Source organism: Aspergillus pseudodeflectus (assembly GCF_044049435.1).
Source record: "Aspergillus pseudodeflectus strain CBS 756.74 chromosome Unknown BJX68scaffold_44, whole genome shotgun sequence".
Taxonomy (NCBI): domain Eukaryota; kingdom Fungi; phylum Ascomycota; class Eurotiomycetes; order Eurotiales; family Aspergillaceae; genus Aspergillus; species Aspergillus pseudodeflectus.
In genome coordinates, this window is record NW_027263820.1 from 176,784 (window position 1) to 198,415 (window position 21,632).

Below are 21,632 nucleotides of genomic sequence, written 5' to 3' on the forward strand. Positions count from 1 at the left end.
GTTTGTTATAGCGGGGTCTTCCGAGACGCTCTCCCTTTCCCCTCTCTTGCTGGAGACGCCGCCAATCCCTTCCCTTTACTCCTCCAGTCGCTTGTCCCTTGAGCCTTACAGAGGGCGTCTCCATCACGTCCGTTCGTTTTCTCCCGCTTCTTTTTTCTCTTCGCATGGGAAGGCGCCGATGCACCCGCCAGCTCCAAGATCCTAAACGATAGCTCTTGTCTGACACGGAGAGCCCCAGCGAATTATTGGCAGGGGTGGAATCCGCGGGCGAAAAAAGGAGAGAGAAAAGCAAAGACGAGTCATAGTCCCGAAGCGGCTTATTCTCGCGAACAATGAATCGTCCACCACCACAGGGCCGTGGCCAAGCTGGCCTGGGTTCAACGGGCGCGACATGGTATCCAGGGGGCGAGGACCACTATATCATGCCTGAACTCGTGTCTCCTGCTCCTCAAAGGTGCGACCGCACTATCCTTGATTCAAAAGAGCCGCCCCTCATCTGTCCCAAACAATCCCCCTCTGTCCACCAGGCGCCTTCATTTCCACTAGTTCTTCCTTTCTGGGATGCGTTGCTAATTGCAGGGCAATAATTTATCGACTAGCAGGGTCATGCCAGAAGTCCCCGAGAACATGCAGGACAATATTGCTCAGTTCGAACACCAAGCCCGCAGCCCCCATCGCATGCCGCAGTACGGACACGCTCCCGCCCAGTTCGATCGCTCGCGTTTCCCCGAACGAAGCTCATCCGCCGCTGTCGTCCAGGGCCAACCTCTTCACTCTGGCTACGAGGCGACACACTACGAGCAGTCCGCCGACGTGTACGACGTGATGGACACCCCCAACTTCTCACCCTTCCCCGTCTTACGGAACCCTCCTCCCAATGTACCTCCCACCGATGAGCAGAAGGAAGCAAACTTGGAGAAGGCGCGGGTGCCTGTGCTGTCCTCCAATGACCCCGAGATGCAGCTGAACTGGGCTCAGGACGTCCTGGCCTATGTAGAGGTTGCGATGCAAAACGAGGCTCGCCTGTCCGTGATCCAACCTCCGCGTTCGCAGACCCCTCCGGTTGAGCGCCGGCTGCGAGAAGACGCCATGAACATCGTCAACTTCTTGGCTGAGCAGTACCATCCCAAGGCGGAATTCATAAAGGGTATGTGGCTTGAATTCGGCAAGTTTGGATTCCGAGTGGACAAGAAGGAGGCTTTCCGCTGCTATTCAAGGGCAGCGGAGAAAGGATATGCAAGGGCGGAGTACCGCATTGGAATGCAGTTTGAAAGTTCCGGTGAGCCCGAGAAGGCCATCAGGCACTACGAGAAGGGTGTCCATTTCCATGACTCGGCTTCATACTATGTGAGTTTCGCCTCTGCGCCCAAAGTTGGTGATGGTATTAAGGCTAATGGTTTATTTCAGCGCTTGGGTATGATGATTCTGCTTGGCCAGCATGGTCAGCGCCAGGATTACCAAATGGGTCTTGATTATATTAGTCGCGCCGCGGAATCCTGCGACGAGAATGCGCCTCAGGGAGCCTATGTACGCCGCGCTCTCACTTTCATCTTTCAGTAACTAACTGTCGCGGCAGGTTTACGGCATGCTTCTAGCTCGAGAGCTTCCTCAGGTGAATGTTCCCGAAACTTACCTCCCGCTCGACCTTAATGCCTCCCGCGTCAACATCGAAAAGGCCGCATATCACGGGTTTGCCAAGGCGCAGGTCAAGATGGGAGCCGCATATGAACTGTGCCAGCTTGGCTGCGATTTCAACCCCGCACTATCCCTGCATTACAACGCGCTTGCTGCGCGCCAGGGTGAGCCTGAGGCAGAGATGGCTATCAGCAAATGGTTCCTCTGCGGCCACGAAGGTGTGTTCGAGAAGAATGATGAGCTGGCGTTCACGTACGCCCAGAGGGCAGCTCAAAGCGGCCTTCCCACCGCCGAGTTCGCCTTGGGGTACTTCTACGAAGTCGGCATCTATGTGCCAGTCGATATCAAGGAAGCGAAGAGCTGGTACGCGAAAGCTTCAGCGAGCGGAAATAAGGATGCAACTGGCCGGATTGACAGCATCTCGCGGTCAAAGACCCTATCCCGTAGGGACCACGAACAAGTTGCGATTGCACGCATCAAGTCGACTCGTTATGGTCACCAACGTGGGGCATCGCAACAGTCAATGCAACAGCCAATGCAACCGGTTGCGGAGAACCTTGAAATGCCTGACCCATCTCGAATGAGCCTCTCCGACAACCCGCAATCCGCGGCTCCTTATCCCGACCGCCCCATGCCTCATGCCCGCCCCGGCTACCCGGCTGATAATCGCCCCAGCTCTGCCTTTGGAATCAACCCGAACATCCGTCCTAATCCTCAACAATACAACCGTGCCGCTTCGTACGGACCAGGACCAATGGGTTACCGCGGACCTGGCAACGCAACTCCCCCGAGTGGCCCACACACCCCGGGCTCGGGAGAGCCCAGGCTTGATATCGGCTATCAGGCACCTCTAGAACCCCAAAAGGATATGCGGAGACGCCCGCAACGCCTGGATAATGTCCCTGATCGGAAGCCGGCGCGGACTCCCGTTTCTGGCTACTCCTCCGGCGGCATGCCCTCTCCACGCCCTTCTCCCTCCTCCGCTAACTTCCCCCCACGCGCCGAATCAATGCAATCGCAATCCCCCTCTGCAACGCCCAAACCTGGCCCTGCTCCCCAAGCGGCTGCTCCGCCTGCCCAGCAGAAACCTGCCAAAGCAGGAAATCTTCCCGGCAAAGGCCCAAAGACATTTGAGGAGATGGGCGTTCCAAACGCCCCGAAAGAGAGCGATTGCGTATGTTATTCAAGCTATCCCAAAGTTGCAACTGCGAGCTAACCACTTATATAGATTGTCATGTGATACCCGCATTTTACTTCACCTGCATCTAGGCTTCTATTTATTCGTTTCTTGTAAAAATTTGGAAAATAATGGATCTGGCCTCGTTATGTTCGTACTAGCACCATTGCTTTCATGGATTGAATTCTGATATGGGGTGGATTAATAGCAACTGCCAATTAAGCGCTTCTTCTCTGACTGCAAGCCTGTTTTTTTTTTTCTATTTCCATATTCTCCCTTCGCATAGACGCAGCATCTTTTTCTACAACCTATTCTTGTCCTGTCATTATTCCACTTGACGACTAAATTGAATCGTTTATGATGAAAACTCTCTCAATCTCCGCAGCCATACTCTGATACTAATATCTGCTTCTGAGTCTGCATCTTAGCTCTACTCCATCACATTTATCTTTCACTTCTCCACCCTCCACGTTGTCATCCGCAACCCCAAATATAACACCTAGACAGCCATCATGGCTCCCAAAAAAGGAAAGACTGAAAAACAGGCTCCTAACGATGGTGAGCTGCTGCTATCAACACTCTGCAGAGACTGTATATACGGAGCTGACAACTTTCGAAGCGGCTTCTGACGGCACAGCAATGATCCTTGATTATCTTCGTGAGTCTCTCTCTACATCGACGAATTCATTCTTCATCAAGCCCAGAGCTATAACTGACCGTCTCCACTCAAATTCAAAGGTAGACAGAAGTAGTCCTCGTTCCTCTGTCTCTTGCTCTTCAGCTAATCGTCTCGCTTTGTGGAATCAGTCGACCATACTCGGTTCGTTCTCCGTGTGCCCTCTCGAATATGAAATGCTAATTCATACCTTGGGCGCAAAGGCTATTGATGTCTCGACGAACCTGCACAATAAGGTCACGAAGGGCAAGTCCTTGGTCAATTAGTGGCCACTCACGCTTCTGACGCGGGAGTCTCCAGCGTACGCCGTCAAGGCTCTCCGCGACCTACACCAGAAGAAGGAGATTGAGTGTCGCGTAGCTGGTGAGCTCACCCCCCCCACCCTAGAATTCGCTGAGTGCGAGCTGATCCTTCTTGCATACTAGGGAAACAAACCGTCTACCACGCGACGCAAGAAGAATCCGACGAGACCAGCGCCGACGCAATAGCCGCCATGGACGAAGAGATCCAGAGACTCCAGGAAGAACTTCCCGGACTCAAAGAGGAGGAAAAGAAAGTGCAGGCAGAGTTGAGCTCTCTCAACGCTGTGCCCCTGCTCTCTGAGCTCCGTGCCGAGCTCGAGAAGCTCGAGAGTGAAAAGGAGTCACTTGCTGCGAGTTTGGCCAAAGTTCATGGAGATGGCGAAGCCAATGCCTCCCCGCAGGAGACGGAGGCCGTGAGGAAAGACTGGAAGCTCTGGCAGGTTCAGGCAAGGGTTCGTGAGAGGATCTGCCGGGATCTTTGGCTAAAGTGTTCTGAGACCTTGCCGGAGGGCACGACTCAGGAGGAGCTATGGGTTTGTATATCAGCATCTCCCTCCAAGCTACAGTCTAATAGACTCTTTAGGAGCGGTTGGGTCTCGAGGGCAGTCCGCTTTAGGATATCACGCGATGTCGGGACAGGAGATCTGCTATACGTTGTTTCTGTATCCTGTTGCGCCGCAGATTGAAAGGCATGGTTTCTAGTATGGGGTTACTACGGTTCTACCAGTTCTTATCTTCTGTGCTTTTCGTAAATGGATGCTATCAGTGAAAAGCTGCTAGCAAGGCATTCCAGATGCGTATCTGGGGGTAGACTGTTCGTCTACATCTGAGGAAATGCACATCTATGTTTCACTAATTCGAAAAATGCGAGACTCGAATCGTGCCCTTGTCGATATTCCCGTTCTTTCTTTCTCTTTTGGGTTTCTCTTTGTGCGCTTGAAGGAGGATTAGATTATTCGAGGCTCGAATCAAGGCCAAGCCCGAAGCCGAGGTCATCCCCACGAAATACAGGACTTGTCGTCAGACGAACATGGGCAAATGCCAGGCGACAGTATCATCAGAGCCATCGGGTGACGCCACCCGACGGCTATTTCGTCTTCTCGTGTTCATCTGGCGACATCATGCGCCGCTGTTCAGCCAGAGATCCGTGCGCGCGCTTTTTGTACCACAGCCAAATATAGACAGCGCTCTGGTATACCAGATCGTGCAGCTCGCGTGTATCGGTACCTTTTGCTCGCTTGGGTCTAGATCGTCATCAGATGAATATCAGGTAGTGCCGAAGCCAGCACACGATGAACTTCTTAGATAAAAGTCCATGGAATCAAGTTTTTTGAACGATGCCTTATGTAGTAGGTTTGGGAGGGGTAAAGCGCGGAGCCCATTCGCATGGTGTCTGGTAATCAGATATATGGCCGGGGCGATTGATATATATAGCACACGTATGCCACATGGACGCCAACGACGATTTTCCTAGACAGAGAAGAAACGCCTGTCTTAGAAACTCCCTCGTCGGTCCCAACTTCCAGGAACGACAGTGGTGAAGGAAGAATAAGCGACGCAGAAGGCGGTACTTTCTCGGGGAAGTGAGGGCCTGGCCACCACCACCGAATCTCCCCACGATCCATTGAATAGCCTCGTCATTCTCCTTCAATTATCTTCATGAATATCTTTGTATTGTTCCTCGCAGCAGCTTATCGTTGAGCTCAATAGATTGTTCTCGGCCATTTGGTCCACACCGCCAACGGCCCCCCACTCCACGTCGCCTCCGTCCGATAAACCCCTCCAGATTTTTGCTCCTCTTTGCTCCTTGTCTCGAGAGATGCAGGCGTCGGCTTCTCGCAACTCGTCCTCTCAACCGTCTGCTCAGCCTTCCCGCTCCCAGACTCGCCCGTCCTCCGATATGAAAAGCCGCGCCCCTCTCCCGGTGCCATCCGGGCCACAGCATCTCCAAAACGGCGGCGGGCACTCGCGCAATCCGTCGGGCTTCGACGTCGCTGCCCGCAGTCCCCCGAACCAGAGCAGTAAGCCACCACCCGTCATTCCAAGACCCAAAGTCATGCGGGCTTCGGTTTTATATCTCTGTGATATTACATTATGTATTCGGTCATGGTCAAAAGCTAATGTCATCGCGACCGTCCAGACACGAAACATGTGCCCTGCAAATTCTTCCGGCAAGGCGCCTGTCAGGCAGGACCTGCTTGTCCATTCCTCCATTCCACTGATGCCGCGATCGAGTACGCTCCCTGCAAATATTTCACAAAGGTACATATATCTCGCTGGATTTCGCGCCAAAATCATAGACGAGTGCTGACGTAGTGCGAATCTAGGGTAACTGCAAGTTCGGAGCGAAGTGTGCGCTGGCCCACATTCTGCCCGATGGACGACGAGTCAACCGGCCTACCGGCGGAGGCATGGGAATGGGTAGTGGCCATCTCAACCTAGGCGGCCGGGTCAATCCACAGGCGTATATCAATCAAGATTCGGCATTGACGAACTCGGTGCTCTCGCAGCAACGCATGAACGGCCACGATAGTCGCTATGTATCCCAGCTCCCTACGCAAGAAGAATTCGCCGCACTACAGTCGCAGCAGCCGCCGCCGTATGACACTATCCCTTCGATCGATACCGGATTGGCCTCAGATGCTGGGTCAAAGTATGGCTCGCCCGTCGAAGAGCTGCGATTCCCCATGTCTCCGAGCCACAAACAATACCTCACCGCTCTTGATGCGCCGCTTCCCGCATCATTCGATAGTCAAGGAATTTCACATGCCGCTCGTTATGGCCCGGTGGCTGCTTCTGTACCGTCCAGGTTTGGCCTAGAGCTATCCTCTCCCCCTGCACAAAGGAACCCCCCTTCGGATGCGCTCAGGAATCTTCGCGACGCTGCCTATGGTTCGGATTTGAAGAAGCCGTCCTCCTCCTTCATTGGCTCATCACCACCCGGTATGCTCGAAGATGGCATTGGCTCCCGATTTCTACACTCCTCCCGACCTGTAAAGCCCCGAATGCTCTCCGCAAGCGTACCTCGACCTACAGCCCTGGATGACTGGGAGGACAGCAATTTCCCGATGGAGGAGGACTATCTTCCTATGAACCTTCATGATGATGTTCTCACTCCTCAGGAACGGCTTCGCCGCCTTTCTCGTACGGATCATGAACTCAGCTCTAGCCACCGCGAGCTCAGCGGGCTCGGCATGAGCGGCACCAGCTTCACCAAAGTCAACTCTCCACTCGCGTCCAGTCCTTCTCGATTTGGTGCCCTGTTCGCGAAGCAGCGTCAGAAGAAGGAGGAAGAGGCTGCTGGATCTCTCCCACATCTGGGCTCTCCTCTGCGGGAATCTTCAATGGGGGGCTTTGGCAGTCCTAGCCTTGGCCCTATTGGCAGCCCACCTCGGGCTTCCTCCGCCTCGATGATTTCTCAGCAGCTCAGCGGCCTATCTCTACATCCTTCTTCTGCCCGTCATACGCCCTCTCTTGGCGCCAATAGCCGCTTAGATCGCACCGTCTCGTCACCCGTCGGCACGAGTAAGATTGACGAAGAGCAGGGTGAAGGCGATCTTGTCTTCTCAATGGAAGAAGAGGAGAACAACAAGCGGAACAGCGCGTCATGGACTGCTCCGAAGGCGGATGCGAGCGAGGAGGTCTCAACGTCGACAAAGGCATCCGAGTAGCAGGCATGATCATTGCGATCGAATGTCTCTCGCGGACAAAAGTGAACATAAGCAGTAAACGAATACACGAAGAAAAAAGAAAGACGGCCATTATTCGGTACCAGTCCCTGACGTGGTCATAATAATCTCGCCATAAAAGCCATCAATCCATCCGCTTTATTTGCCGCCGGAGGGAATTTTGCATAGAACGGTTCAAGCGATCTATCTATCTTGGGATTGATATTCAGGATTTACGCGCAAATTCTCCGTTACCAACCATCCTTTCTCCATTCTTTTCCGTTCTTTGTCGTCACGGTCACCATCTCAGTGGCCTCGCATTTGCCGTTCGCCGATTTAGACAATCTTGGTGTTTTTGAGGGGCGTTCCAAACAGGATGAGAAAAGAGATGCGATGCGGGTGTCTCCAAAAACATGGCTGGGTTGTCATTGCATTTGACCAGAGCATCTTTCCTTATCCTACTGGTGTTTTTCCTTTTCTCTTTTGGCTGTCCTATCTCTTTCCATCAAGGCCACCTGTTAGTTATCTCGGCCTGAAATCCTTGCCTGTCTCTTCTTTCACTATCCCTATACCTATTTTACCTCTCCATTCTCCATTTTTCTCTGCTTCGGCCGCGAACCAACTCTGTACATTCTATGCTCTCTCACTTTGGGTTTCTTTGGTATACGCAACTCACGAGTCAATGATCTAAATCTTCACTAATTACATGTTCGACTCTTCATTGCTTGAAGGCTTTCGTACTTGCGGACTAGTACATGTAGAACTCGACCTTGCATACCCTGGTCGTACACTCCGCTGAGGCTCGGGCTCGAGCTCGGGGGTTCATCTTGGCATGCACCCTCATATTCTAATTCATGATCCTTTCATTTTTGGCTTCTTCCAAGCGTCATTCAAGCATCATTAAGGGGTGTTTCTAGTCAAGGTCAGGAAATAAATGAAAATGATAGTAGTGCAACTCAAGCACATCTCGGAAGATGCTCTCAGTTTCAGTCCAAGTCTAGGTAGGTAGGTACTATGCGTATCATGATGTTGCCTTCGACTGCATGTCTTAAGAAACTGATTGGCTGATTGAGAAAAGGAAACATTGGGCGCCTGGGCAGCCATTTCAAAGTCCCAGCTGTCCATACTGCAAACCTGAATATAATTAGCACTCTAAATGCTTACCCCACGTCGTACAGTCGCACGATGCACTGAGTTTGTTTAGGTGACCGGCTACTTGCCTCCGAAGCTTAGCTCAAGTACTCCGACCAACGTTAACGCAAAGACATCAACCAAAACGAGCCCATTATGGACTTCCCACCACTACACATCCATCCTCCCAAGTCCATCCACACTCACACCGCGATCCTCCTACACGGCCGCGGCAGCAATGGCCCCGAATTTGCCGAGGAGCTATTCTCCTCCCTGACCTCCAAGAAAAATAACCTACACAACTGCCTCCCCTCCTGGCGGTGGGTGTTCCCCACCGCGCGTGACCGCTGGGCCGTTGCATTCGAAGAAGACATATGCGCGTGGTTTGATGCATACTCTCTAACCAACATCCAAGAGCGGCAGGAGTTGCAGGTTGAGGGTCTACGGGAGTCCGTTGCGCATATCCTCGGTATCCTCGAGGCTGAGATCGCACGGCTGAATGGCGACACAAGTCACGTGTATCTGGGAGGCATTAGCCAGGGGATGGCGACGGCCTTGTGGACTGTCTTTTGTGCGTCTGGGACTGGGAGAATCCAGCGGCAGCTTGGAGGAATTCTGGGTTTCTGTGGCTGGCTGCCCTTTGCTGATAATGCAGAGGAGTTGATTCGGGTCCACCAGACTGAATCTAAGTCTAAGGTTCAATTACAGCGCCTGGTTTCTCGGTTCTCCGTCGAAACGATCGGCTTGAAACCTTGTCGGGAAGAAGAAGCCTCAGATACTTTCAGTGTCTTCTCAATCCTGACTACGCCGGTTCTCCTGGGCCATGGCACTGACGACGCCTTCGTGTCTGTCGAATTAGGTCAGCAAGCATCACGGGTTCTGAAAGAGGTCCTGGATTCGGGCAATATTGAGTGGATGGGATACTCGGGGGCGGATAATGAAGGGCACTGGATCAAGGAGCCGGAGGCGTTTGATCGGATTCTTGCATTTTTGGCGGGACCAAGTAGTGAAGAATAGATGAGCTTCGCCTGAGAACTTTACTTGACAAATCTTGTTACTGCGACTTAAACCACTCGGTGTGGCTTGTGGCCAGGTGAACAACACGGAAATGATTTCCGCCTCACTTTAGGGTACAGAGCAAGTGTATCCCGACATTCAGGCCAACGGTATTTCTTTCCATGCCAAACGTCTACCGCATCTTGCTCGCAATGGGGCAGTTTTGCCCCCGCAGACGCTCCAAGGCGGAGGTCAGACGTACACCTCTGAATGACCAGCACAGGGCTTCGTTCGCAGAACTCCTTGGAAATATGACTGTCTAAGAGTAATCTGGTGACCATCACGGCCTATTTTGCTAGCTTAGCGGTATATTCCCCCGATGGGATACTAGGCAAACTTATATGACAGGGCAATTATTTAACGAGGAGCGGCCTTGCGCTCCATAATTTGTATACTATATGCCATCTGGATACCGAACCAAGCGCAGACAGATCCTTATATGCCCCCAGATTTGCATGTCAGTTATTGTTTTGTAGCCACCCAGGCCTTGACAGTATCGCCAAATCCCACCATGCAGATTGTTGCCCAGCTGGCAACCCCAATCCGAGGAACTATCCCACGAAAGAATCCTCTAAACCCGGAAGTGTCGAGAATGTGCTTGAAAGTCGACACAATTGTTGCCTTTGCCGGCCGTCCTGGATCGCTCTTCATTGACTGCATTTCAACCCGGAGGACCTACCGGTCAATGTTAGCGTGGTTTCTTCTGAGACCACAGCTGTGCTAAACGTACCTCGAATGGCTGATTCCAACAGCTCAATGCGCCCCCAATAGTCGACGCTAAGATCTTATCACCGAATCTCAACTTCTCATCCCTCTCCTTGCCCGTTGCAGACCGAATAATCTCTTCCGCAAACCTCGAGATGCCGATCCGCGACGACCAGCCCGTTACCTGCCGCAGCGCGACAGCGTTGACGCCCCTATTAATCCCGCGAATCCCTTTCTCCCGAAAAATCTCGATGAATACTTGTAATGGCCCCGGAGGTTTTACCCCCTGTCCAGAAACCTTGGATCGGGTGACCTCGACTGTTTTCATGCACGTTGTCATGCCCATCGTCAGATAGGCTTGCGCAAATCCACCGCCAATCCCGCCCACTATCCCACCCAACGTCGGCGATGCATTTGGTAGCTTGATTCGGACGTGATATTCGATTTCGCTTGCTGTGAGAACAAGGATTGCTCCTTTTGTGCAGGCTTCCAACCATGCCTGTACCATTCCGCTCGATTAGCACAGGTTAGGGCTATTTTGCGTGTTCGTGAGGGTTTCAGGGTTGGATGTATTAGGTATCACATACCCACGGTATCAAGCCTTGGTAGAAGGCTGACCATTTCCCACGAGCCCATGTTTTTTGGACTGCGTCTTTTAGTGAGTCGTGCCTGTTCGCAGCTAGCTTTTACAGTTGTTTGGTTAGGTCTAGAAGCAGATTTCCAAGATATATTCGCGCATACATGTGTCTTGAGCACCTCCATTGGCTGGCCCAATGTTGTAACTGCAGATCCAGTCAGTAATATTCTGTATGCAAATCTAGGCATGATCTGGCCTACCTTGAAAGACGTTCATCACCGCTCCAACGGCCAAATTATGGTATGGAATCGGCCTCCTCTCCTCGGCAACATTGAGTCCCCCAGTGGTGAGCTGGTTTGCCGCTATGCACTGCAGCACCATTGTCGTTAGTCTATTGTGCTTCTGCTCTTATTGGAACCAGAAGAAGTTATATATTCGCGGTTGATATGGATAGCTGCTCTGATTAAGTTATCGGATCCATCCGTATGGTCTTCGAGGTCATCGGCACGATCCGATGGAGGAATAGCGCACAACAAAAATCACGGGCAACGAAGAATGAATAGGTAAGTTGACGCTAGACGTGAGTGATTAATATCGTGAAGTTTGCCTTGCAATCTCGAGCATTCCAGCACATTCAAAGCCCAACGCGAACATACCTCCAAATGGCCGTCACGACACGGCTGATGAAGCCGAGAGCCCATATTGAAGCATCTGCGATTAGTTGGAAGGGAAAGTGAGTAGCAAATCGCATTAGCGTGATACGCTCGGAATTGCTTCGCTTATATATCTTTGGTTGCAGGTTTCTCCTACCACCCGGTGCCTTCGACACTCACGTTCACGTGTTCGATCCCACGATAGGTCCATATGCCGCAGATCGTGCCTATACACCAGATGACGCACCTCTGCATAGACTGATCGAGTTCAATAAAAGCATCTCCCGAGATGGCACAGGTAGCGGTATCGTGCTTGTCCAACCATCGCCTTACGGAACAGACTGCACGGTAATGATGAAATGTCTCCGAGAGCTGCGTGCCCGGCAAAAGTCAGTATACGCAATCGCAATGATTGAGCTGGAGAGTATAACGGACCGCGAGCTTGAACGAATGCATGAACTGGGAGTACGGGGTATCCAGTTGAACTTCCAAGCGGATGGCAAAGGTCTGGATGTCTCTCGCCTGCTGGATACACTGCAGAAAGCAGCAGACCGAATATGTCACTTGCGGGGTTGGATGATCCAGCTGTTTGTCCCTGGATGGGCATGGAACAGTAAGATGTTGGATCCTTATTTTATCCAATTTGCTCACTAATAAGCTTGTGCAGCACTCTTTGATGTTGTCTCCAAGCTTCCTGTGCCTATCATCGCAGACCATCTCGGAGGCATGCAGGGTGCTCCGAAACTCCTGTCCCATGTGGCAAAAGATGGAGTCCTATCACAGATGGGATTTATCTCCCTCCTCACACTTGCCAAGCTGTCCAAGGTAATCGTCAAGATTTCGGGTCTGTATCGAGCGTCTGATCGGACGACCGCTTGTTTCGATGACACTCGGGAGATCATTGAAGCCTTCGCGAAGGAGATACCAGACCAGTGCATTTGGGGAAGTGATTGGCCCCACACAGGGGAAGGTAAGGATCGAACAAAACAGCGTAGCTTATCTACCATGGAACCGTTTCGAGTCATTGATAATCGAGCTCTGCTGGAGAATTTGAGGAAATGGGTTGGGAGTGAGGTATGGGGAAAGATGATGAGGGAGAACCCAGCTAGGATATTTCAGTAATTTGCCACCTCCAGCCGTAATGGGGAGTAGAGGTTTGCTCAATCAAAGTATGACCAGAGCTTTAGCTTTAATTCTAAGAAGAACGACAGGAGTAACACGCTCGCTGTGGAGCGGAGGGAGTAATAGATCAGCCCTAGCAGCCTGAGGTATCCATATTTGTCAGCAGCTGGGCCATGCCTTTCTCCATCTTCCCCAGATTTTCGCAACTTTTTCGGCTCTCCCTCTTCCAAAGTTGCTTTCACGTCTCCTCATGCTCGTCATGATTCGCCGGATAGCTTGCGTTACTGAATAGATACTTGGCGACTGCTCAAGTAGTGCCTTTACCATCCCGCAATGCGATGAAACTCGCTCCCTGTCCATTTTAGATCAAGTGGCATGACAGAAGCACGCGTTGCCAATTCACGCCTTCCTGCTGTGCGCCGACACCGTCCGGGGCTGAGTCGCAGTGTTGCCGCGTGCGAGAGATGCAGACGACGGAAGCAAAAGGTACAGAGCTCCCTCTCATGATATATGAGGATGGGTTCTAATCGCTAGTCCTAGTGTGATGGGAGGACCCCAACGTGTGGCCCATGCGAATCTGTCGGAGCGCCATGCGTCCCTTCGCGTCGGTTGGTGGTTCAGGCACATTCTGACTGCGAATGCGACTCGTTGAGGGCCCGACTTCTCTCCCTGCGGAAGGAGTATGATGCGCTACTTCTCGAGGTTGATCGATTACGATCGCGAAGGCGTTCTGTGTCTGTGCGGTTCGATACGACCGCGGGGGATTTATCTTCTCCCGGCGCCCTGCGGACTTCTGGCGGCCATAATACACCTGAAGCTGGACATGGCCTAGCAACACCGAGCGACCCTTTGATCCAGAATCTCGATTTGTCGTACACTGGCCGGATCCTGCGACCCACGTTCACACACCAGCTAAACTTCCGAGATTCATTCCGGAGCGCCCTGAGTAGCGCCTGGTATTTGTGGGGCGACGATGCAGCAAATCCCAATGTGATTACTTCTCAAAGTAATGCAGACCTTGCTGGTTTCGATAACGCTACTTTTGAGAACCTAGTGGAGGCGTTCTTTGAGCGGCGATGGCCGTACTTGCCTGTCCTGCACCAGCCTACATTTGTCAACGATCATCTTAATCCTTATCTTGCAAGATCTGTAACGAGCCCTATCTCCAATTTCTTAGTGAACATGATCTGCGCCATTACAGCTACAGAAAGGTCTCCGACGCAGGACGAGAACAATCAACTGCATCGACTGTTCTTCAATCGGGCAGTGCAAGATCTGCATATCGTCATACAGGCAGACGACTTTGAATGCATACAGTGTCTCTTACTGCTGTGTATGTATGGGCATAACGAACCACAGTCAGTCAATATGTGGTATACCACCGGCCTCGCCCTGCAGTTAGCCTTGGGGATTGACTTGCATCGCAAGGAGAGCCTAGCTGGCCATAATCTTCTTCGTTCGGAAATGCTCAAACGGGTGTTTTGGTGTGCATATGTCATGAGCTGTAGCATGGCAATCAACATGGGTCGGCCGCTGGGTATTCATGAAAACGACATCACTGTGCCACTCCCACTCCCTTTGACAGATGAGCAACTCAACGAGTCATTTCCCGCGGCAGACGCGCCGCTGCTGCCACGAATCAAAGACACATCGACCTTCATCCATATTATTCAGCTCCGGAAGATCAACGCCAGGGTCTACACTTCCTTCCATTCTATTAGCACTTCCTCCCATTCCATCGGCCAAACGCCAACCAATCCAAACGAGCTGGAGACGGCTCGAAGCGCTTGCTGTTCAGAACTGAATTACTGGCTAATGATGGCCCCAAGATACGTGCGGACATCCTCCACTTTTCAGTCTCAGGAGTGGTTCCAGATTGCCTTCCATCATGCCATGCTGTCACTTTACCGCCCGTCCCGAGCGGTGCCAATGCCCTCGTCCGAAGACCTTCGACTGTGCATGGAGTCTGCTATTGGTTTAATCAACTCATATAGCTCGCTGTACGCGCGTAATCGGATAAAGTACACATTTGTTGCCATCCACTCACTCTTTATGGCTGCCGTCACCATGCTTTATGCCTTGCGGTCTTCACCCCCACTCCGCCATGAATTAAGCAAACCAGTCGTGCAGACGAATATCCTTACCTTTCTAACACTCTTCCGTGGTATCTCTAATGGTCGCGCAGTAGGTGAGAAGTGTTCATCAATCATCGAGCGCCTAGGCAACTCTATCTTTACTCTGTTCGACGAGCCTGACCCGGCTGGCGCCGACTTGGATACCGAATTCCAGTCCTGGTTTGGTTTACAAACACATACGTTTCCAACGCCCAGACCCGAGGACCCGGTGGAAGAGCTGTCCGGTCAATTTCCAGACGTCGACATTCCCTGGACAGACCTTTTTGTTGAAGGGGTTGGAATGGGCTCTACTGATGCTTGGAGTTTTCTTCCGTAATGGTCCGTTGAGTAGACTCTGTCAGGACGCCAACGTGGGTATTATCAACCTTGCTACATAGACCGTCAAAGTTGCTACGCCTCGTTCCGGCGCTTGGCCATCACATTCAACGCACTTCCCGCCTTGAAATACTCAATCTGCTCCTGAGTAAACGTATGCATCAAAGGCGCCTCCCAGTCCTCCCCAGAATCCGTCTGTACCCTCATCGTCAGGGGCTTACCCGGTGCAAAAGCCGTCAAGTCCATAATACTAATTCGATCCGAAGCCCTAATCCGATCATAATCTGCCTCCTCCGCAAACGTCACAGCCAACATCCCCTGCTTTTTCAAGTTTGCCTCGTGGATACGTGCAAAACTCTTAGCTATAATCGCTACGCCGCCGAGATATCGCGGTTGCAATGCTGCGTGTTCGCGCGACGACCCCTCGCCGTAGTTGTGATCGGCAACAACCACCCACGGCCGGCCTTGTGACCGATAGTAGCGTGCGGTGCCTGGGACATCGCCATCTTGTTGGCTGAGTTGGTTGCGCACTTTATTGACGTTTGCTGTTTCTGCGTTCACAGCGCCAATTAGTGTGTTGTTAGAGATATTCTCCAGGTGCCCTCGGAAACGGAACCAGGGTCCGGCGGGTGTAATGTGATCGGTTGTGCATTTGCCTGCTGTTTTGATAAGAATGAGGCACTCTTCCAAGTCATGACCGTTCCAGGGCGGGAATGGCGATAGTTTCTGAAGCCTTTGGGACTGGGGGCTGATGCTGACGTCGAGCTTGGAGCGTTCGCTGTCGTCTGCTGGAGGGGGGACATATGCTTGGTCAGAGCCCTGGTAGCCTCGACTGGGGAGAGCATCGCCGGTTGGAGGCTGAAACTTGAACTCGTCTCCAGATGGCGTTGTGAGTGTGTCATGTATAGGATCAAAGGCCAGATCTGGAGAGAACACTTTGGCCATGACCACTTCGGGCGAGGCAAGGAAGATGTTCGTGGCCGGATTCGAGTCGAGACGGCCAGAGAAATTTCGGTTATATGAGGTGATAATCGAGTTCTTCGTTCCCTGCGCGTGTCAGTTACCAGCATAGGCTTTCAGGCTCTGCGTGGGAACTCACTTTCTGCATATCGGTACGATCCCACGACCCACAGCACGGCCCACAAGCATTAGGTAGCATGGTGGCACCGGCCTCTTCGAACGCTTGCATTATCCCGGCCTCTTCCAACGTCTTGCGGGTCTGCAAGCTCCCGGGGGACAACAACAACGGCATTTTCGGCTCCATGCCAGCATCCAATGCCTGCTGAGCGAGGCTCGCAGCGCGGCTAAGATCCTGAAATGAAGAGTTTGTGCAAGACCCAATAAGACCCGCAGTCAGGGTTGACGGCCACTCGTTCTCTTTGACTGCGGACTCAAATCTAGAGATGGGCGTGGACAGGTCAGGCGTGAAAGGCCCGTTGATATGCGGCTCCAGTGATGCGAGATCAATGTCAATAATCTGATCGTATTCAGCGCCCTCATCATGTTGGAGCTCGTGTGCAATTGTCTCAACCGCAGCAGCCATGTCCGGGCGCCGGTTTGCTCTCAGATACTCAGTCATCGAGGCCGTATAGGGAAATATGGATGTCGTAGCGCCGGTCTCAGCCCCCATATTGCACACTGTAGCCATCCCAGTCGCCGAAAGCGTCTGCGTTCCAGGACCAAAATATTCAATGATTGATCCCGTACCCCCCTTTACTGAAATCATCCCTGTAATCTTGTTGATAATGTCTTTTGGTGATGCCCAGCCCGACAGGGCGCCGTGAAGTCGCACACCCAGTATCCTAGGCGCAGTCAACTCCAGCGGTAGACCAGCCATGACATCGACAGCATCAGCTCCTCCAACTCCTATAGCGATCATGCCCATTCCACCCGCATTTGGTGTATGCGAATCCGTACCCACCATCATTCCAGCAGGGTAAGCGTAGTTCTCCAGCACAATCTGGTGGATTATTCCTGCTCCTGGCCTCCAAAACCCCATCTTGTACTTCTGGCATGCACTTTCCATAAAGTCGTAGACTTCTCGATGGGTTTCCAAGGCCCGGAGAAGATCTGCTTCTTCCCCGTCCCGACTCACAATTAGATGGTCGCAGTGGACGGTGGTGGGGACAGCGGCCGTATCTAAACCTGCAGACATGAATTGGATAAGCCCCATCTGGGCAGTCGCGTCTTGACAAGCGACACGGACGGGTCTGAGCCGTAGCTGCGTCTGGCCACGGGCGATGTGTTCATCAAACTCGTCATCGAGGTGGCTGTAGAGGACCTTTTCCGCGTAGGTCAATGGCCGCTTCAACCTACCATACCATCAGACTTGAGCAACTTCTAACGAACGAGCAAAGTTACCGTTCTCGTAGAGAGCCAATCTTGCTGCTGAATTTGCTAAAGTCAACTCGTGTGGCCGGCTCAAATCTGCTCAGCGCAGCCGTAGCCACACCCCGACGGACTTTCGGCGTCGAACGTCGCAGATACCTCGAGGAGTGCGTGATAAGCATATTGACAGTTACCTGGTTCTCAATTTCCTTAGAGGCTCATGGTTCCTGTCTTTCTCATTCTTTAAATCTGAGAGGTCCTTACTGGGCTCGGATGTATCCGACGTGATGCCGGATACTCCGAAAAGATACCTGAAGTAAAGCAAGACCCAAAGCATCAGCGATCGTTGAGTGCTGTTAGTAGTACGTAAATAATTTATTGAAGATGGAGACAAGTTGCTTTCTATCCAGCTTGGTGATTTGCTGGCGCTCGCAGGGTGCAAAAGTGATTGAGTTTGACGGTCGTAGATGCTCGAAGCCCTAATTGCTCCCATGCTCTGACTGGTCACCACCACCAACACATCCAGCCACCTGAGATCCGGTCCATAGAACAACCTTTTTCCATTAATTTGCGATAGCAAGAAGAATCGCCGCAGCCTGCTTGACCTCGTTGGCGTTCGTCAGGTCCCAGGGGCCAAAGCGGTGTAGACGTATGAATGATTGGGGAGTGGACATTCTATTACGCAGGAGGAACTCCCGCCAGTTTAGTGGTGTCCGAGCGAAGGTAATATAGAGCTGCAGCTATGGTTGTTGATTGGTATTTTCACCCCCCTGCTTGAAAGATGTCTTTCAAGGCAGCGTAGCTAACTCGGTATTGTCGATTTATTTACATTATCGTCCAATAGCATCCGCACCACTGTGAAAAACCAAGCAACTGAATAGGAATTGAGAGTCAAGTTTCTCTTGGTTTCAGAGTCTATTCTGCGTATTCCACTGCTTACATAGAGGTCTATTTCATTCACGTACAGACTATCAGATAATATGAAACTTCATCCAAAAACCACGCACCTTCATCACAATTGTTACATATCATTCAAAAGACTACCTGAATAGGGAGGGTAATATATTAGCAACAATAGGAGATGGCCTGGCCAAGAACCGCCTGTGGCTAACCCTATCTTAAGGTTTCTTCATGCCCTCCTGCTCCTATCTTACTCAACTGTCCTCCCAAAACTACGTGAAATTTATGTGATCTTGACCGCCCCATCAATCTCTCCTTGCCACCTATAAAGGTCTTCACTTGCTTCTCTACATTGTGCCTCCCTATTCATCCTCCCCATAGCTACGCTAACTTCCTCTTCCCTGACAACCTCTCCGCCGGTGATCAATATGTCTAGCGCGGCTCTTCGTGGCAGGCTGCGTAGCCTCTGGGCTTCCCTGACCGATCCTCGTATGGATCAATGTCTTGAGAGCGAAAACGTCGTACCGTCGAAGTTTCTCACCGATAACAATATTACTTTAACCTTCCATGACTTCCAATTCTCGAATACCCCAGAGGGGAACCTGAACACTAAACCGCCCCTTCTTTTCCTCCTCCGCACTCGAAACATCATTACCGAGCACCCCATCGATTTTAATGACGAGTTTTTCACGATTGCAAAGGACGAGGGGTTCCCTGAAGAAGATCCCTCGCCAGCGACTCAGGTGCCGAAGATTTTCATTCACGAGCCGATGCCCTTTTACCCCGGAAGCTCTCTCGCCCTTTACATTGAGAATTGGGCAATGGACTGGTACCCTCGTCGCCTCCCAAGTGGCTATCCGAATCTTGCCACACTATGCGGCATTCATTGCGTTGCGTATGTTATATATCTCTAACTGGGAGAGCCGCTTGTATATGTGGCTTTGTTTTGTGACTCTTTTCTGACATGCGCTCTTGAAACCCACACGCGTTGAACGTGGAAACACGCGGGTTCTGGAGGTACGGGGCATCTCTCAACATTCTATGGGAAACGTGCATCTACGAGTATAGCGACAAGAGGCCTGATGGTAGACCTCTTTTACCCCATCTGATTCTGCTAGGCGTACAGTCCTGCAAGGGTATCGCGAACACTATCAGTCTGGGCGAGCTGACACCCATCGTCACCGCCATGCGCTGCCGAGCGCATCAGCCCGCTGTGTTTGACGAAGACGCCGTACTGGTGGGTGACGTAATACAGTCGGAAGATGGTAACCCTGAGCCGGATCGTGAAGACAAATTAGCCTTTAAAGGCGAGAAGAGGTTCCCGGTATGTTGGGATCTGTTTTCTGCTCCGAGACCTTCTACTTGTCGCTCATGAATCTGAACTGACCTAATCATCTTGCTGAACTAGGTTGTCATGGTCTCTCTCGTTGGGCCCCAGCATGTAAGGGTTATTTATGCCTGCATGGACGGCATGAGGCTTTCCATCAGAATGTCGGCATGTCACATAATCCAGCCGACCGACGAGGGTGTTATTCATAACATTGCTGGCGTCCGTCTCAGTGAACCATTGGTGGAGAGTACTGAGCAGGATCAAGAGGGCCACGGCTAAGAGCTTAAAGGCATTTGCTGTTGGAAGCCCCGCTTATCGAATGTGACGGTGCTTGGAGCCTTTTGGACTCCCAGGACTTATACTCCATCACCAAGTATCTTCCGATGTATGTAGCCCTACAGTCTGCCAGAACAATGCCGCCAGGAAATATAACACTCCAGCTCACACACCCAACTTCCGCCCAATAGTAACAGCCCTCGGCGTCGACATGGCAGCCCCCAGCTCAACCTCCTCTGCACCCTGCCTGACAAGCCCCAGCAACTCCTCCCTTTCGCTCCCTTTCCCATCCTCCCCCAACCTCCTCGCAAACTCCTCAATCGTCGCAAGATGCAACTCCCCATTCACCCTAGCCATCTCCCGCCTTGGCCGATAATGGAAGATCTGCGTGTGCTCGAATAACCCCTCCGCTTCCAGAATCCCCGGAAGCTCGACGACCCAATCCTGTCGCCCGCTGGCGTACAAGAATGCGCAGAGACGATCGAGCGCGGGTGTTTCCAGACCTTCATCCACTTTGACCACCTGTGTACCCTGGTAGTTGTAGTCGTCCCACTGGATCCAGCCGCCTGGTTTGAGCATCCGCGTAACCTTTCGGATTATCGGGCGGGGATCGCTATTCTGCACGACGAGGACGAGGAGGCGGAGATGGATGACGTCGTATTTTTCTAGTAGGTCTTCAGGGACGTCGTCATTGAGATTCCATTCGCGGAGAGTGAGGTTTGCGGGGAGCCAGGGGGCTGGTGGGGTGAGGGATAGGCTCATGTCGAGGCCCTCGAGTGTTGCAGTAGGGGGCAGGGAGGGGAGGAGGTCGAGGAGCCAGATCGCGGTTCCGGTGCAGATATCGGCGATACATAGTGGGCTTTGTGTTTGGGTTTCGAGGGAGGCAGCGATGGTTGGATGCAGGTTGAAGCCGAGGGAGTCTTTCCACAGGTAGAATTGGTAGTTTAGGCGGGTGGATGCCGCGGTGGTGCGGGCGAGGGGGTAGGCGCGGTTGTTTGCCAGATTGAAGTCCATTGTGCTGTGAGTTGGTTATGCCTCCTCAATCTGCGGGGTAAAGAATAGTAAACCTACTAGGTATATATCGTTTGCCGTCAGCCAATCAGCGATGCCATGGCGTAGACTTCATCCGAACACAGCATAAAGAGTGAGATCTCATAACAAAAATACTTCCTTGACACCTCCTCCCATTTGCCCTCAGTATCTTGCCTTTCCTGATGGTCCTGGTCCCACTGAGTTGACTCATTGATAACACCGTTGTACCTCGTGGGCTAGCCTAAAAATATTGGTCAAACACCATATCGTGCGGCGGGAGTACTCAGTAGCAGATAATCAAGAGCGCTAAGACTGAGAGCTAGAAAGACTTGATCAAATCCCCACGTGTTATGAAACACTATGTCTTTCAAGAGAAGCCCCGCTCCATATAAAGCCAAATCACCAACAGGCGATGGAATCGAAGCCAATATGTGTGCGGTCGGCACTCCAGCATCTTCACCCCTCTTTCGCGAGGTGCACCAAACCAAATCTGCAAACCATGAGGGCGAGGGCAATCGCAATTTCATTGATTGCTAGATGCCGTGATGCCGGCCTGGGCACGTCCACACTTTGCCGCCAAGCACCCTATATCAGAGGAGGCCGCAGTTCTCAAC

General features: G+C 52.1%; 12 protein-coding genes across 12 annotated transcripts; 9 read left to right on the forward strand and 3 right to left on the reverse strand.

Annotated features, from left to right (window-relative positions):
- Positions 1-606: 606 nt before the first annotated feature.
- Positions 607-2,875, forward strand: BJX68DRAFT_269983 (putative chitin synthase activator (Chs3); the record flags this gene model as incomplete). Its single annotated transcript, XM_071046491.1, has 4 exons — positions 607-1,347; positions 1,408-1,527; positions 1,577-2,809; positions 2,864-2,875. The coding sequence occupies 4 exons, from the start codon at positions 607-609 to the stop codon at positions 2,873-2,875; spliced, it is 2,106 nt and encodes a 701-aa protein (XP_070895812.1).
- Positions 2,876-3,324: 449 nt separating this feature from the next.
- Positions 3,325-4,406, forward strand: BJX68DRAFT_269984 (putative TBP interacting domain protein; the record flags this gene model as incomplete). The annotated part of the gene is made up of 5 exons (XM_071046492.1): positions 3,325-3,370; positions 3,432-3,470; positions 3,789-3,851; positions 3,914-4,323; positions 4,374-4,406. The coding sequence occupies 5 exons, from the start codon at positions 3,325-3,327 to the stop codon at positions 4,404-4,406; spliced, it is 591 nt and encodes a 196-aa protein (XP_070895813.1).
- A 207-nt stretch (positions 4,407-4,613) lies between these two features.
- On the forward strand, positions 4,614-5,145 carry BJX68DRAFT_153823 (uncharacterized protein). Its single transcript, XM_071036721.1, has one exon. The coding sequence runs from the start codon at positions 4,821-4,823 to the stop codon at positions 5,097-5,099; it is 279 nt and encodes a 92-aa protein (XP_070895814.1). The 5' UTR covers positions 4,614-4,820; the 3' UTR covers positions 5,100-5,145.
- A 367-nt stretch (positions 5,146-5,512) lies between these two features.
- BJX68DRAFT_153771 (putative spindle poison sensitivity protein Scp3) lies at positions 5,513-7,648 on the forward strand. Its single transcript, XM_071036719.1, has 3 exons — positions 5,513-5,811; positions 5,931-6,052; positions 6,118-7,648. Exons 1-3 carry the CDS (start codon positions 5,610-5,612, stop codon positions 7,459-7,461), a joined length of 1,668 nt encoding a protein of 555 aa, XP_070895815.1. The 5' UTR covers positions 5,513-5,609; the 3' UTR covers positions 7,462-7,648.
- On the forward strand, positions 7,649-8,210 carry BJX68DRAFT_153772 (uncharacterized protein). The gene has a single exon (XM_071036720.1). The coding sequence runs from the start codon at positions 7,835-7,837 to the stop codon at positions 8,147-8,149; it is 315 nt and encodes a 104-aa protein (XP_070895816.1). The 5' UTR covers positions 7,649-7,834; the 3' UTR covers positions 8,150-8,210.
- Positions 8,211-8,623: 413 nt separating this feature from the next.
- BJX68DRAFT_277959 (alpha/beta hydrolase) lies at positions 8,624-9,606 on the forward strand (the record flags this gene model as incomplete). Its single annotated transcript, XM_071048425.1, has 1 exon — positions 8,624-9,606. Exon 1 carries the CDS (start codon positions 8,746-8,748, stop codon positions 9,604-9,606), a length of 861 nt encoding a protein of 286 aa, XP_070895817.1. The 5' UTR covers positions 8,624-8,745.
- Positions 9,607-10,107: 501 nt separating this feature from the next.
- On the reverse strand, positions 10,108-11,308 carry BJX68DRAFT_277961 (mitochondrial carrier domain-containing protein; the record flags this gene model as incomplete). Its single annotated transcript, XM_071048426.1, has 5 exons — positions 10,108-10,320; positions 10,376-10,849; positions 10,938-11,033; positions 11,092-11,132; positions 11,188-11,308. 5 exons carry the CDS (start codon positions 11,306-11,308, stop codon positions 10,108-10,110), a joined length of 945 nt encoding a protein of 314 aa, XP_070895818.1.
- A 281-nt stretch (positions 11,309-11,589) lies between these two features.
- BJX68DRAFT_257355 (amidohydrolase family protein) lies at positions 11,590-12,702 on the forward strand (the record flags this gene model as incomplete). Its single annotated transcript, XM_071043322.1, has 3 exons — positions 11,590-11,660; positions 11,727-12,193; positions 12,248-12,702. 3 exons carry the CDS (start codon positions 11,590-11,592, stop codon positions 12,700-12,702), a joined length of 993 nt encoding a protein of 330 aa, XP_070895819.1.
- A 231-nt stretch (positions 12,703-12,933) lies between these two features.
- BJX68DRAFT_153863 (Zn(II)2Cys6 transcription factor) lies at positions 12,934-15,275 on the forward strand. Its single transcript, XM_071036722.1, has 2 exons — positions 12,934-13,188; positions 13,243-15,275. Exons 1-2 carry the CDS (start codon positions 13,078-13,080, stop codon positions 15,151-15,153), a joined length of 2,022 nt encoding a protein of 673 aa, XP_070895820.1. The 5' UTR covers positions 12,934-13,077; the 3' UTR covers positions 15,154-15,275.
- BJX68DRAFT_277964 (putative aconitase) lies at positions 15,228-18,154 on the reverse strand (the record flags this gene model as incomplete). The annotated part of the gene is made up of 4 exons (XM_071048427.1): positions 15,228-16,199; positions 16,252-17,464; positions 17,514-17,613; positions 18,130-18,154. 4 exons carry the CDS (start codon positions 18,152-18,154, stop codon positions 15,228-15,230), a joined length of 2,310 nt encoding a protein of 769 aa, XP_070895821.1.
- Positions 18,155-18,808: 654 nt separating this feature from the next.
- Positions 18,809-19,989, forward strand: BJX68DRAFT_257358 (uncharacterized protein; the record flags this gene model as incomplete). Its single annotated transcript, XM_071043323.1, has 3 exons — positions 18,809-19,275; positions 19,398-19,704; positions 19,789-19,989. 3 exons carry the CDS (start codon positions 18,809-18,811, stop codon positions 19,987-19,989), a joined length of 975 nt encoding a protein of 324 aa, XP_070895822.1.
- Positions 19,426-21,025, reverse strand: BJX68DRAFT_243707 (class I SAM-dependent methyltransferase). Its single transcript, XM_071041186.1, has one exon. The coding sequence runs from the start codon at positions 20,998-21,000 to the stop codon at positions 20,152-20,154; it is 849 nt and encodes a 282-aa protein (XP_070895823.1). The 5' UTR covers positions 21,001-21,025; the 3' UTR covers positions 19,426-20,151.
- Between the last annotated feature and the right edge of the window lie 607 nt (positions 21,026-21,632).

Excerpts from the sequence above, each read along its gene's own strand:
- BJX68DRAFT_243707 (XM_071041186.1), bottom strand. The coding sequence starts at position 21,000 with ATGGACTTCAATCTGGCAAACAACCGCGCCTACCCCCTCGCCCGCACC.
- BJX68DRAFT_153772 (XM_071036720.1), top strand. The coding sequence starts at position 7,835 with ATGAGAAAAGAGATGCGATGCGGGTGTCTCCAAAAACATGGCTGGGTT.
- BJX68DRAFT_153771 (XM_071036719.1), top strand. The coding sequence starts at position 5,610 with ATGCAGGCGTCGGCTTCTCGCAACTCGTCCTCTCAACCGTCTGCTCAG. Across the intron at positions 5,812-5,930 it reads CAGTCCCCCGAACCAGAGCA|ACACGAAACATGTGCCCTGC; the intron begins GTAAGCCACCAC and ends GCGACCGTCCAG. Across the intron at positions 6,053-6,117 it reads CCTGCAAATATTTCACAAAG|GGTAACTGCAAGTTCGGAGC; the intron begins GTACATATATCT and ends GTGCGAATCTAG.
- BJX68DRAFT_153823 (XM_071036721.1), top strand. The coding sequence starts at position 4,821 with ATGGGCAAATGCCAGGCGACAGTATCATCAGAGCCATCGGGTGACGCC.
- BJX68DRAFT_153863 (XM_071036722.1), top strand. The coding sequence starts at position 13,078 with ATGACAGAAGCACGCGTTGCCAATTCACGCCTTCCTGCTGTGCGCCGA. Across the intron at positions 13,189-13,242 it reads GCAGACGACGGAAGCAAAAG|TGTGATGGGAGGACCCCAAC; the intron begins GTACAGAGCTCC and ends CGCTAGTCCTAG.